The sequence below is a fragment of the Limanda limanda genome, chromosome 14, assembly GCF_963576545.1.
Source record: "Limanda limanda chromosome 14, fLimLim1.1, whole genome shotgun sequence".
NCBI lineage: Eukaryota > Metazoa > Chordata > Actinopteri > Pleuronectiformes > Pleuronectidae > Limanda > Limanda limanda.
This window is the reverse complement of record NC_083649.1, coordinates 12,962,452-12,977,913: the sequence shown is the minus strand read 5'-3', so window position 1 is coordinate 12,977,913 and position 15,462 is coordinate 12,962,452. Positions and strand designations below refer to the sequence as shown.

The following is a 15,462-nucleotide window of genomic DNA, read 5'->3' as shown; positions in this document are numbered from 1 at the left end:
CAAGATTCAAGAATCGAGAGTTTATTACCAAATGCACAACAATCCTTTTTCAATCCGTGTGTGTGAGTGTGTGTTTGTGTGTGCTGGCCCTGCAGAATTAGAAGGTGAAGCTGAAAACGGGTTAAGGGGCCAGAATCCAGGGAGTTCAGTAATGGGAGGACTGGCTTGGCTGCCTGCTGCTTCTGGCCATCAGCCGAGGCCAATTATCTGAAGGGGCCACATCTGGCCTGGCCTGGTCTGGCCCGGCTCGGCCTTGTGTAGGAATGGCTGTCTGGTCACTTAAAAGTGCCCGCTCTCCTCCAACGACAGAGTGTGGTCTGGGAATTACTAAATAATTTCAAATCAAACAAAAGTAATTGATCAACAATCATTTTGATGTGTTTCTTCCATCCGTGGTAAAATGGTTCCACATATCCCACAAACATCTGAGCTGCTGCAGGTGAAGGTGCCGTCATGCTGGTGTGTTCACCTGATACAACACAACTGATGCTCTGTAGCATCCAGCCAGATGCAAAGTGCTTTATGCTATTAACTTATAAAAGCAAAGCACAGTCATTCCTGGATAGTGGGAGGAAGTGGAAACTTGTTTTCCATCTGAGTAGTCTGTATTTTAGCACTAATCACAAAATGTTGCTGAGCATGACTGTCATTCGTTTTTCAGGTATTTCGTTGTAAACCATGATAACACTTATAAAGAGTTTTCTCCAGCCTTGCAGTTGTCTTCCTGTATGAAAACGGAGTAGCTGTGTACATCAGTGTTGTGCAATTTAACAACAGTTATTCTTCGGATAAATGGACAGGGGCCCAAGTGCTCGCAAATCATCTATACAATGTGATATATGTCCTATTTCAGACATGTGATCTAATGTGACCAACATGTATGTGGGCCTGGATGTCCTTCACTGTAAAACAAATGTGAAAATTTGACAAATTATCTAATTTAAGTAAACACAGAGCATGAAATTCAAGATGCCTTGATAGCTGAGGCCAAAGAGAAATGGGTAAACTGAATTTTGAGTTTCATGGATTTGAAGCGAACTGAGATCCAGTAATGTCATCTGATACGCATTCGCTTTTCAACACAAAAAATCTACATGTTTTATATCCTTTTACAGAAATCATGTAAAACATTGCCAGTGAACCACATGTAACCCATTCATCTGACCATGGTAGTATTTCAGATTTTAGTTTGTCTTTCCCCATGGGTGTGATCAGGATTCTGGTAAAGATAGTTTAGGTTTGTAAATTATGATTTACTTTCAACTTTGGATGAATTTGCTTTGGTATGTCCATGTGGCAAACACCGCAAGTACACAAATAGGGGGGAGTAAAACATATTAATATGAGTGCAAAAAAAGCAAGAACCGTAAGTACAAGAGCAATACGTGAGAAAACTTTACAATAAAATAATATATAAATAAAAAGTAAGAGACGTATTAAAATATGTACTATAAAAAATATTGTAAGAATAAAGGAGTAATTTGATACTGCACTGTATAGTTTTTACACTTTTGTTTTTGTATCAATCATAACAGACAAGATATAATGTATTAGTCAGTGAGCTGTGGCTGCAGCTTCATATTTCCAGTACAGACATGTGGGTGGTGAGAGAAACATACAGCGTGAACACAGTTCTACTGACTTGGCTTCCATTTCTCCCTTTCCTTCTTACTGATCTTCTCCTGATGGCGATTCAGTCCGGAAAACACAGCAGCCCCATTCAACTCATCCCCCACCAAACCGTAAATCAAATAAATCCCCTTCCTACTGACTTTGACCCCTTTTTCATTCTGCTCCACTCTCCGGGGCCAGAGGAGAACATGTGGTCTGGTGGAGGAATGACAGGGAAAAGTATCTTCTGGATCGTCGGGACACAGTTTCTGCAGAGCAATTACACGTCCTAATTCCATGTGTGAAAATAAACAGTGGTGAAAACAAGAAAACCACACGGTGACATACACAATGAAGGGAAATCTGCCAGAATCAGTATTGATGGTGTCAGGTTTTCCATATAAATGAAAAAGAAAACACAGTTTGATTTTAGTGAATTTTATTCTTATAGAAAACGAGACGGGTACTGAACATGTTGGAGATAATACATTTCTTAGCTGGGATTGAAACATTTAATTAAACTTTCAGATTGAAAGACAAAAAATATCACAGCGGAAGGGAAATCTTGTCGATAAACTTGGCCATCTTGATGTCCCGTTTCGACAGTCCTCCACAGTCGTGCGTAGTCAGTGTAATCTGGACCTGTGAGGACAAATCCCCATTGTTTCACGTCACAAAATCAGGTCAAAGGTCGAGCAGAAAAAACAAACAATGGTGTAATCATAGTTTGAATAAAAAATATCTTAACATGTTGAGCGTTTTTGGTAAAGAAAAGGGGATAAAAGAAGCTGGATACTTGTTGTGTATACGAGTCTGAAAGTCCCCTTCCAGTGAAAATCAAGTTTTTAAAAATGTTAACATGTCCCCCTTGTGAACGGTTTAAGCTAAAAGAAACTTTGCACGAACTAAGCAGTCAACTCCATGACTGATTGGTTCCACCTCCAACACTGTAGATAATAATTGCCAGTCGGAAAACAGCAAATGTTTTGTAATGTCACAGACCTTAGAAACAAATCATGTAAAGTTGTGGGTGGAGCTCAGGAGCTGCAAAAGGCTTCCAAACTGCAGATGAGCTGTGAGGGTGGGGAGACGGGGAACTGGATACTCATAGATTCTGGTCATGAAATGACAAAACTTTTATATATGTATTTCTGAGAAGAGTTTTAGAAAAGAGTAACATGCTATTGAGAGGGACTTTAAGGTTGTGTCATTTGCAACCCTAAAATAACTAGAAGGGTGCTCAGAGTACCTATTAATCTGTCATGAGTAATGTCCTATTTTGCTATGTTAAAAAATGTGGGAAAAAGAAATCTATCCAGATCCGCTCCAGAGTTCGATGGAAGGTTCATGTTCCACCCTGCCGCTAAACAGGCACGCAGAAAGACAGCAGAGGAAACGTAACCTCGTGGGCAGAGATAATAAGCTGCTCCTTTATGCTTTTATACTCGCTTGTGAAAGCATAACTTGACAATATTTTCTGCCGGTGGTCGTAAATGTGCCTCGTTATTTTTGTTGTTGACTTAAAAGCTTACTTTCATGGGCAGTTGGGTGTTGGAGTTAATTCTTGACTAACAGCAGTTTATGTAACAACTCAGTAGTGTCCAGCTTCTCCAGTCGACTCCACCTCTGCACTTAAAGGCACAGACATGACATTTTTCTTCATTTCAGAAAGAAAGCGAAAACACACATCTCCCCAAATGGAGAAATAGTACAATGAGACTGGAGCCCCAAAAAGTGACAAACTTTAAATTGCTGTTTTATTGGAATAGCTGAAACTTTACACAATAGTCCTGCAATCATTTTCTCTTCTTGAAAATCATAAAATTCTTCTTTAGGTGAAAGTGTTTCACAGACGCGCTGGTTCAACTGTAATGTTTGATGCTGCAAATTGATGCCATTTGTGGGAACTAAAACCTGGCAACTGTGTGTATATATTTGATAAATTCATATACATGATAGATTCAGTGAACCTCCAACTCCAACAAGATAGACGACGTGTCTCCACTTCCTCCCTCTATCCAGTAATGAAGCTAAACCATCTTGATCAGGGGACAGGGCCATGGTATCAAAGTGGCGTCTATACACACACACTTGACTTATCATGTGTCAGTCTCAGCTGTCCATCATTAAGTGTCACCCAGTTGTTATAGCATCAAATTACTAATTACAACCAAAGGGATATTTTAACTTTCTGCTTGGTCAGTGTCCTATCTGCTAACATGAAGGAGGTGGGCTCTATGACCGATGCTGCAGCCACCCACCGGGTCATGTCGTCCATCTTTCTGTGTTCACAACGCATTCAGAAACATATGAGGGGATGTTTTTGGCTCCACCCACAGAGGTGCGACTCAGCCAATGGGGTGCAGCTATGGCTCAAAAAACTATTTTCTAACATTGACAGCCACAAAAACAGAACAGACTGGAATATTAGCAGTAGCTCAGTACACAGCATCTATTTTGTCAAGGCTGAAGCTCAGTCATTGTGGGATTTATGTGTAAGTGTCTGGTGGAAAGTGCTGTGGGGCCCAGAGACCTGTAGCACCGTGCTACAGCCACTTTAATAAAGAGTGGATTAGGAGCAGCATTCCTCTCAGAGCGGCCGGCTTCCACCACACAGTAACTCAGTGGCTGCAGCCTAATGCCGAGAGATTTTCAGGGACTGGGTTTGTCATATCAACCATTACTTTATTTCGAAGGCAGAGAAAGTGAGTGAGTGTTGGGGCTGCGGGGGCTTCGTGGAGGGCTTGGTAGAGATATCTGCAAAGCTTTTCACAAGAGAAACGATGGGATTACAGTGTGAAGCTACTGCATTTTCTTTTTTTCTGACAAATGAACTGTGTGTTTCAGGCTCTCTGTGCAGAGCTCACTAGAACCAGTGCAGATTGTTTGACGTGAACACAAAATCTGACTTTATCCAGAGTTGACTGAACTTGATGTGTCTGTAATTTGTTATAAACTGAGGGCAGTGTTGTAAATATGGCCGCAACTCAAACATTTAGACATGATAACACTGTTTGATTTTACAAACTACGATTTCTGTTATGGATACTACACACAAGCAGCACTGTGAGTGAAACCTCAATTACCAGAGTGTGAGTCAAGCCATAATGTGGAAACAGTTATTACCTTATTATATACATTGAACCATTCTGGGTGATGGTTCATCTTCTCGGCCTGCAGAGCCACACGAGACATGAAGCCAAACGCCTGGACGGGAAGAAACAATCGACTGTCAATCAAAAACAAGTCTCTTCTTACAAAAACTGCAAAGCTAACTCTTTAAAAATACTTTTTTATGCAATTAGATTCATGATAAAAGGCCAAATATAATGCAATACAGTTCAACAGCACCAACACCACTATAAGTTCAGATCAGTTCTTATAAATGCTAAACAGGGGTCAACAAACGGATGACCTGTAGCACAGACAGTTTCAAAAGAAGAAGAGAGGAAAGGAGAAGAAGAGGAGGAGAGGAAGAAGAGGAGGAGTTCTCCTGCAGTGTTAATTTTGTCCTGGCCCTTTGCTGTGAGTCTTCCCCCATTCTCTCTCCCCATGTCACACTTTATTGCCCTGTCAATGAAGGCGAAATGCCCCCCCCAAAAAAAATTAAGAAAAAAACAATAATAATTTTTTGTATTTTATTTTAAAAATAAATGTATTCCTGAAATAAACTATGGATCCCCCAAAATTGAAATACTCAATCCACTGTAATTGCAACTGGATCCAAAAAATGTGTTGAAGTACTCAAGGTCTGAGTCAGTAAACTGAAGATGAAAGAGATTTAAACATGCAGCCACAGACTCACACACACAGGCCAAGGAGCAACGCTGCCATCTGAGGCACATGTAGAAAACAGTCCTGAATGCACATGTGTATATTACCACGCAGGGAGCAGAGATCTTGCATGCACACACTCGTACACAACATACACACTTCATATTTCAAGTTGGGCATGTGGCTCTCTCCAATCACAGGCCATCCAGGGAGTGATTATGGTTATTCTAATTATCTACAAAGAGAAGAATGAAATCCCTCGTCATGCCCACTGTGAGGAGGAGAAAAAAAAAACTGGTGGACCTATTTCAGAGCAATTTCCCACTGCAATCTCAATTAAGCTCCTAAATACTTCCTCCCTGCCTAATTAAATCAACTGAAACGCCATTGTTTACAGGCCGTGGCTGCAGCCCCGTCCACCACCTGACATGACAAAATAGAATTACTCTCACAGAGGAAATTGCGTTGAGCCTTTTTAGTGCATTGTAACCAATTTCTGAGACGTCCTGTCCGTTGGCCGTGCAGCGCGGCTCGTGTAACACGATCGGCAGCTCGATCAAATTGCTTATCAAGGAAACCGTCTCCCGATCAATTTAAGTAATTGGCATATTCCTGCAACTTGACCCCGCTGGCACCAATTTAGAGACAGAGGCGGTCTGCTTTTTCTCAACTCTCATAGGCTCTAATGGAGATGGTTAGGCAGCCTGTCATGTCAGGTGTTGTCCGAACATGTCCCCTCTCTCTCCCTCTCTCGCTCTTTCATGGTCGAGCTCGGGCTAATCTGCCGCTGAGAAACTTTGAGTGACAGGTAAAAGGATTCAGTGTGAAAACTTAATGGTTCATGCACATTGTCCAATTTCCCAATGATAAACATCACCGTCCATTATTTGAGTTATTGCAGGGGGAGACATATTCGTTTCTGCGCCAAAAATCCAGAATTAGTTTCAAAGTAAAGCCGCTGTCACGAATATATTCATAATAACTATTTACCAAATTACAAAAAACAATCCGACAACTTGAAAGGGCTCAATCGTATCGGTACCATTTACCACTTGAATCTTAACAGCCAGATTCCAACACGTGACAAATAAATTCATAAACATCAGACTCCAAAAAATGATATTGGTGCTCTGTAACTCTTAAAAATAAATAAGTTCAACACAAAAAGGTGATGATGTGTCACTGTTGCCTAATTTTGAGGATTTTGATTCGCCGTCCAAATGTAGGATGTTGATTGAGGCTCATAACTTTAAGAGAATATTTTTGCATTTCACTGGTTTCTGGACTCGATCACCATGTGTGAATAATGGACGTCCTTCCCTCTTTAATACAGGGAGGATTCCTTCTTTCGCCAACTGGGTCACTCCACTCTACAGCGAAAATTATCAAAATAACAGAGTTGTAGATTCCCTGATATTATGACGGGCCTGTAACTGCAAACATCTGCAGTCACATCTGTGTGATGCATTTCCAAAACCTGGCAGAGGAAGGAACTTCTAGTCTGGACCAATAATTGGACACTTCACTTCAGTTTTAATTCAAGAAGTATATTTTTCTTCCAAAGCCAGCTCCGGGCACGATGAAGCCCGTCGATGATCAAGAACAAATGTTGTATTAGCATCCAAATAAGTGTGTTTTTTATTTAAATTCTGAATCAATTGAGTGAATCAACCCCAACCGGAGCTTGTGCTCGCTATCCAAACTTCTGTTGCATTGCTGTTGTCACACTTTCCAACCCTGCTTAGAACCACAGAGCGAAAAGTCCTCCTGGGGAGAAGGGAATGTGAAACAGAAGACGATAAGTTCAGTCTGTGTGCGACGTGAACCCTGAGAAAGGACGCCTTGTTTCTCAAGAAGACAAAAATGCACTGAAAGCCGTAATCTCCCTCGACAAGTGAATTGGAGTTGAATGTCCAAAAAGGTCTGAAAAATGGTGCCTCCTGTCACAGGTGGTGGTCCCTGGGGGGCAGTAAGCAGAGTAGCAGGACACAATGCTGGTGCAGCGCCTGTCTGTCACCTGTGGGTCACCTCAACGCCCTCCACTTGGGCCAAACAAGAAAATGAAACCAACGCTCAACTCCCAGCTGAGGTCTTATGTCAACAGAGGTCAAGGACTCTCCCTCTCTGAGAGCTTTGTTTACCCTGTTTGTTTTGCACGGGGCCACACGTCTCGAGTCAACATGTCAGCCGGCCGGGCGACTCGCCATCCTCCCGGCCAGCCAGCAGCCATTCTTTCCAACTGGCCCAACAAGCTGTAGCTGTCAGAGTCCAATAATTTGACATGACAATATGCAGGCCCCCATCTCAAATAATCAGAAACACCCGAAGGCAGACCCCCTCTATGCCCCTTTCCCCATTGAGGAGTCATTTTGGTGCTATTACGGCATGATTGTCATACAACACTGGATGAGACAATTTGACGTCGGAGCAGAGTGGTGTTCTCTCTCCCGTTGCGGCCGTGGGCTGGAATACAGGACTCAGTTTCAAACACATGTGTCTGTTATTTACAGATCGGTTTTCCACTGCTGCGCGGTCCAGGGGCTTAGAAACGCCTGCTCTGCCTTGCCAGGACTAAGTGCATGCAGATTGTGCCTACTCTGCTCGCCTCTGACAGACACACGTGCACGCGCTGATGCACGTACGAATGCACACATGCAAACCTCCCCGGCGTTGCACACAAGTATGCGCCGACACACACAAGAAGACGAGCTGCTCTCCTCCATTACACACCGCCATGACTACCCGATGATTACCGTGCAAGCCCCATCATCACCCGCGTCAGCATGGGTCCGCTGGAAAACCTTTGCTCCTCTGCAGTGAAAGGCAAGAACGCTGTGAATTGCACGGTGGTGCTGGTGATGATGATGATGATGATGATGATGATGATGACCACACCTCTTAGGTCTCATTTCTCTTCTTACCCAAACACAAGCTTCCAGCTGGCCGGATAAGGCTGCCCGCTAAGTTGACATGTAACTTCAAAATAGAATATCGAATAATGATGAAGTGAAGCTGCCAAGTGCTGAGGTTCTTTCATGTAGGAGCGAGGGCTCTGCTCGGCATGTGAAACATCATCGTCAGGTATTAATCTTCTCAAATTATCGTTCGTAAAGTGGAGAAACTCAGCGAAGAGCTTCAACTTGATACCCTGACAAAGATGATTCATGCACCGCAACGCTGCAACGACTCTTTAAGTGACTAATATCTTGTGTAAGAAATGTTCACGCATGTCACCTCCTATTTATGTAAAGAGTGTCATGTAATGCTCAAGCATGGCGCTAAGGCTGACTAATGCAAACCCTGTCATTAACTGCAGGGTTTCCAGCCAGGGCTTAAAAAGACACTGGGCTCGTCAAAAGCGCAGCAGACGTCAGGGCCATCTTATCTTACCCAAGAACCGATAGCCAGATTATCTAACCAACTCCGCTCGGGCGCCACACCTCGCGGCTTCCCTCCAGCCATTTCCACGAGACGATATGAATGCAGGACGCCTACAGTTCCAAGGGAAAGTTCCCTTTTGGAGACAGGGGTGATAACTGAACACCGCTGAGCTGGGTAACCAGCCTCACAAAGTAAGGGATATGGTGAGAGCACTTTAGTAGGGACAGTGTGTTAGATAAGCCTGAATTGACATTTTGTGACCAATGTACTATATATTTTTTTATTGCAACCATTTAGAACATTGTCTTGTCAGGAAATGACCAGTCCGCTGTATCTCCATTGTAATTTTCTTCTGTTACGGTGGAAAAGCCACTGAAACGGTTTATTACCAAACCACTGACAAGTCTTTGAGGTTAAGCAGCTCTTTAAAAAAAAGTTGTCTCACCACACCCATCACATAGTATAGTAAAGCAGGTTTGGTAAACTCTGGTTAACAACATACTTGAATAACACAATTATAAAGTTGAATTAAACAATTAATTAAGTGGGAGCTGATTATTTCAAATACTGATCAAATATAGATTTTCGGTTAAAGTATAATATTTATTAAAAATATTTCATGGTTTCCACAAGTGAAAACATCCTAATCATAGTAATTTTGGAGATCATTACAAATAGTATTGACATCAACTAACGAGGTGAACTCGGTGGATGATGTGTTCAAAATAGGATTAAAACTTATGAATTAATTGATCAAGTTAGCATACATATCACTATTTTCCAAAATCAAAGGTGAAGTCAAATTGATTTAATGCAACAGCTTAAACTATCTTAACCCACCATTCAAGTCTAGATAGGTAATTTAAGATGATACAAAAGAGCAAATCTTCATGTTTGACACTGATTAGAGTCTACTAATCACTTATCTGGAAACTGAAATGAGCTCTTCATTGATGGACATCCTGATTCTCCTGTTTTAACCCATAACACATATCAATGCTCATTTGCCTGGTTGAAAAGTTTCTGCTCTTAAGCAAAGGACAAAGGCACTGGAATGTCCTCCTTGTCAACCTCGGCTAACACACCACAACAGTTGAGCATGCACAGCTCACCTTCCCAAAACACACACACACACACACACAAACACATCTAACCCATTTCACTTCAATGTTTCCAACTTCATCCACTAAAACTTAAAGCAGACCGTCGTCTGTAAACAGTCATGACATAAATGTTGATGCGTAAACAATATCAGTGCCTGCAACTTTTAAAAAAACAAAAACAGAATTTACAGTATTTAACACACACACACACACACACGTTTCCACATATAATTGAAGGGCTTCTCACTGACCAAAGGGAATCCAGAGAAAGGATTTCACCACTCAAACCTGATTAAATACACTGGACTTGACAAGGAAAATAACTCACATTTACTCCTCAGACTGCTGCCACTAACGACGCACAGTGTACCCACACACCACAGATAAATGGCTGTGCTGGTTACAACAGCATCATAACACTTTCCACTTGCTGTAATCAAAGAAAAATAAATCCGAAAAAAAAAATAGCTGTCATGTTCCTTTTAAATTCATTTGCAGCTATGAGGTGGCTCAGTGCCTCAGATCCACTTCAATAGACCGTCCCTGTGCATTTACATAGTCATGGGTGCAGCTCTATCGCCCCCTAGAGACCAAGAGATGACTTGTCTCCTCTCACAGAACGAGGATTTGTTATTCTCATTATAAACTCTCAGGGATCTGGTTTCCTCAAGCCCATCACTCGCAGATAAGTGGCGAATGGAAATCAGCCAGCACGTCGCTCCTCATCTCCATTCCCCTCGGGTAAAAGCGCTTTTAAGAACAGCCACGAAAAACCCGGCGAGAAAGTTTGTGAAAATGTTTGGGGGGGTGGTGGTGGCTGGAGAGAGAATAAAAGAGGGTGAAAAAGAAGGACAGACGGAGAGACAGACAGAGAGAGTTGCCAACATGTAAAATTGGAACAATGTGATCTCATTCTCCCAATGACATGGGGCACAGCATGGGAATGAGAGACAGACAAAGACGGAGAGACAGGGGTGGGGAACGGAGGGTGGCAACGAGCAAGAAGAAGAAAAAAAACGAGAACATCTACCAGAAGGAATGATGGGGTTGTTAGTGGTTTGTGAGCCAGATGAAACATTTTAACCAATTTGATTGTTTGTGAAAGAAATCATTCTGATCGAAACCCCAATTGCTGCCAACTGGCCGCCTGGCGTGTGTCAGCGTAATGCTGCCTGACGTGTTGGGGTAAGAGGAGAGGCTTTAGAGCCAGGACGAGCAGATGGGGGAGGTCAGTGCTCGGCCCCCCAACTTCAAACACGGGCAAGTGTAAAAACAGACTATTTTAGGGGCTAAAACAACTAACGACAGGATTAGAGGAAGTCCGCTAAGTGGCCTTGAGATGTTGCAGTTTACGTCGCTCAAGTACAGTTGCTGCTGAGGCAAAGTAGTGAGCTGCCTATCAGCGGTGTGCCAAAAAAACTTTCTTCAAGATTTTCTTTCATCCACAGAAGTGTCAGAATTGGTCTCAACTCCCACAAAAGGACAAAGAATCGATGACACAGTTGAGAGGATATGATCGGAATTGTCGTGCTTTGATAAACTCCGTCCGTCTGCTATCCAGGAATTCTAAAGGTAGCTCCATTAGTCAGATGTTCCCCGAGAAAAAAGAGACTATTTTCAGAGGAATCGCATTTTTAGTTTTCTTTTTTACTTTCTTCCTTGTTTTGGTTTCTGATTAAATAATCTGTTACAGTGTGTTTGTTAATAATAATCAAAATGCAAATATAATATCAAATGGCACAATTTCAGTTTTTGTGTGTGTAAATATTGTCTGTTTGTTTACTTTGTTTAGGAACAGACTTGTGGTATGAAACTTTGATTTGTCTTTGTTAACTACAGAGTTTTATACTTAAATGTTGTGTCATTGTATGTCATGTAATCCAGTGTAGGATAAGACAGTCCAGTGTTGTGACAAACAGATAAAACATGAATTAATCTATTTTGACATTGGTCTTCCTGTTTGCAACATTATTGAAAACTTTCAATCCAAGATATGATACACTTTTTCAAAACTTTGCCTATGCCAATTCCAGTTATTTATATTTGCACTAAAATAATTACAAATTCATTAACTATTATAGTCACATGTAGACGATGCAGTGACACTTTCAGTATATATCGATTTTTTTTTTCGTTTTTCATGTGAGGTTTCAAACATGCTTTGTCATCCATTTTACTTCCACTACAACAGCCAGTTACAATGGGGGCTACTCTCCAAAGCATTTTTTTTTCAATATTCATTAATGTTTCTATTTATAGGAAGGGACAAAAAAAATGGAACCAAAAGGAGCAAGTGAAAGCGGATAGGAACTCGCTACACCTGCAACCAATCAGTGTATAAACAGATGAATTTGTGTGATTCCGATGTTTAGCAAGCTGGCCTGCATGAGGTGGTCTGCGTCCAGATCCCCATCAAACAAACCCCCAGCCAGCGTACAACAGCCCCCTGAAGACCACAGCGGATCACAGACACACACTGATTTCCACCACTACAAACTGTACCAGCCGTCTGGAATAACACACTGCAAACACTGAAGCAGATGTCAGCTGCCTGAGAGAGTGTGTGTGTGTGTGTGTGTGTGTGACTGTCTGTGTGTGTGTGTTTTCTTTCTTTAAGAAGATATATAACCTACACAAACTTTACATCAACAGTGTAGTGATGGACATGATTTGTTGTTGAAGTGCCCTGGAAGGAAATTATTTTTTTTATTTTTCAGAAGTCAGAATCACCCACAACTTATCTCCATGAACCTGCCTACATTGACCCAAATGGGATCTCCGCCTCAAATCCAAGTTCCAACAACAATACTATTGTGAAACACTTGTTTGACCCCAACTACCCATCAACTCCAACCAGCTCTGTCATCTTAAAACAATACTACATGAATTAAATGCCCTGCAGTCAGATTTAACAAGGCGAAAGAATTTTCTCTTAAATAAAGGATGTCTGCATTTTGGTTTATTATTGATTTCATGAATATATAGCCAACATCTGATTCATGACCTTCGCTGTTGTGAATAGTTTTACCTTGTTAACTGGTGTACGTTCTTACTGATCAATACAGATTGTGAATTCTGAAACTAAAATCGAAGCTCTAAAGCCAAAACAAAACCAAAAGCCGTGACAAAATAACCTTAATTTATAACAAATGTCAGAAAAGAAGCACATCAACATATCGTCAAGATATACACACATACACACCTGATTAAAAGTTTTAAAGTGAAGCTCTTTGAAGATGGCATCTCGGTCCTCCACCACCATCCAGCCTGTGCCCCTGAGCTCCATCACCATGTCCTCCCGGTCCGTAGGGGAGAGCCAGTGGGCGTCCGACGACTGGAGACACAACAAACACACAGTGCAGCCCTTTTAACTTGTATACACCATATTCACAATTTACAATTTGGCCCCTGGCACTTAACAAAAATGCAGAAACCTCAGGTGGAGTCACAAGGGAGGGATCCTGTTAGATGTTAGAGAACGCATCAACAATATTCACAATATTCATATAGTCTATCAATATTAGAAATGTATTTATGTTTATTGGTATTAATTGCAAAGACACGGTCTTCTGATTTAGTTCAATTTGTATAAGATAATTTACCCAAATACCACAGGTTGAGAGTACTTTTTACTTCACTTTACTTTTTATAATTTTTTTCAGAAATGTTTATCTCAAAATAAATGTTACTTTGTATAAACATTGGTAAAAAGTGAGTAAATAAGAAGTAAACAGTGAGTAAATATATACTGGTTTCCAATTTTTTATTGCTCTCCTATGCATGTTTTATTTATTGCGTTTTTATGTTTCTATGTTCATTGTTTGCACCAATTACCAGAGCAAATTCCTTGTATGTGTGAACGTACTTGGCAATTAAATACTTCTGATTCTGATAAAGTTTGAACACTTACATGACTGCAGCAGTTACCTGTTACCTGTTACTTATACTGCGTCCACACGGTGGCAGCAAACCACTAGAAGTGAGTCACGCTGGCCTCACTATGAACTAAACAAACAAGTTACACTTTCTCCAATAAATCCTCATCAAAACCCAAACAGGACTCCATTACTCATTCTGATTCACTTTCATGTAGACCTGCTACTTGGGAAGATCACCCTACACAACATAGATGTATGCCTTGACAGACCTGCTGCAGACAACACTTCACTTCGGCACTGACACGATCAACACAACAGACTTTATTCAAAATATCATAACAAAATAACATCACAGTTGAGCACTTAATGAATAAGAGGAGTTCGTGAAGACAGAGTAATGAATTAACTAGTTCAAGTTGTATACATTTCGAATTAATAATGTTCAGAAAGTTATATCCACGAAATAATTCACGCCGAATTGAGCAACGTACACGATGCAACGGGAATATTTCATAAAATCTGCGACACGACTGCGTCAGTTCACAGCTGCTCGTTGAAAGCTTTAATTTGGAGTTTTTTCCGAATGGGGTTTGGCGTGTTGCCCCCGGTTGCCCCCGGTGCCGCACGGTGCTCGGCTCGACCACAGATATGGGTTCGAGTCCCGACGTCACACCTGGGTCGCTTCCTGCCCAGGGCCGGGTCTAGACAGGCATGTATGAGGGGGCAGCCACAAATCTTGAGGGGGCATTGTGCTTTATTATATTATTATTATTATAAATTGGGATTTAGTTTGAGGGGGCACAACATTTATTTGAGGGGGCCAGGCCCCCTCTTGCCCCTGCCTAGACCCGGCCCTGTTCCGGCCACGCGTGCCACGGTAAAGATACGTTTACATATACAGTCTATGGTTTACAGGCGAAAGCTAACACATGCTATCTGTCACTCACCATGTTGGAGGACTGGTTCCTGGAGGGAGGGGGCGGCAGCAGCAGACTGCACAGCCCGGACAGATGGTGCCTGCTCCGGGGCCAAGAGCTGCTCGTCCTCAGGGTAAACATTAACCCGAACATAGTCCACGCTGTGTCCGCTGTCCTCCTTTCTGCCCCTCGCCTCTCTGCTCGTCCTCCTCTCACCCTGCGACTTAGCTGCTCGATCTACTGCCTGATTCAAATCACACACCTTTTTACCCGGGAGTCTGGTTGAGCCCAGGAGTTTGTGTAGGATTCATTCAGTAAGTATGGGAGCTCTTGTAAACCGTTAACAGTTCACACTTGACAACGGTGCACAGAAAAAAAAAAACCCAGCAGTGGGGTGGAGGTGCCTCGGCCGGTCAGAGAAGAGAGAGAGGGGCGTGGGAGAGGAGAAACCAGGAACAGTTGTGTAACCATATTTTATGTGCTGTTTATCCCTGAAACTCCAAAAGTGTTTTGTGGACTCAAACACTTGATATAATATCTAAATATTAAGATGTAATTATGTTATTTAATAATAATAATTGCTAAGAAGCACCAGATCTGGATCCAACAGCTCGGGAGTCCTGGAGATCCCTGCAGAAAAGCATTAATGCATAATTTACCCCAGCAAAATCTAAAATGTTTTAGAATATTTTCTTCTTCTTTCTTTTCTTTATTCCTTGTCTTTCTTTTTTGGGGATATATGCTATAAACTGTAAAGGGGTTATATATATATATATATTTATTTATTTATTTTAAGAT

At 41.7% G+C, this 15,462-nt stretch overlaps 1 protein-coding gene across 1 annotated transcript; it reads right to left on the bottom strand.

The window, feature by feature from the left end:
• Positions 1–2,033: 2,033 nt before the first annotated feature.
• On the bottom strand, positions 2,034–15,036 carry LOC133019894 (pterin-4-alpha-carbinolamine dehydratase 2-like). Its single transcript, XM_061086482.1, has 4 exons — positions 14,695–15,036; positions 13,072–13,203; positions 4,738–4,818; positions 2,034–2,253 (listed from the first exon to the last, which is right to left on the bottom strand). The coding sequence occupies exons 1-4, from the start codon at positions 14,815–14,817 to the stop codon at positions 2,158–2,160; spliced, it is 432 nt and encodes a 143-aa protein (XP_060942465.1). The 5' UTR covers positions 14,818–15,036; the 3' UTR covers positions 2,034–2,157.
• Between the last annotated feature and the right edge of the window lie 426 nt (positions 15,037–15,462).

What these genes read in the sequence shown, in the direction of transcription:
- LOC133019894 (XM_061086482.1), bottom strand. Translation starts at nt 14,817, where the DNA reads ATGTTCGGGTTAATGTTTACCCTGAGGACGAGCAGCTCTTGGCCCCGG. An exon ending in GGAACCAGTCCTCCAACATG is followed by an intron (nt 13,204 to 14,694) that starts GTGAGTGACAGA and finishes TTGTGTCTCCAG; the next exon opens with TCGTCGGACGCCCACTGGCT. An exon ending in ACTTTAAAACTTTTAATCAG is followed by an intron (nt 4,819 to 13,071) that starts GTGTGTATGTGT and finishes CTTCCCGTCCAG; the next exon opens with GCGTTTGGCTTCATGTCTCG.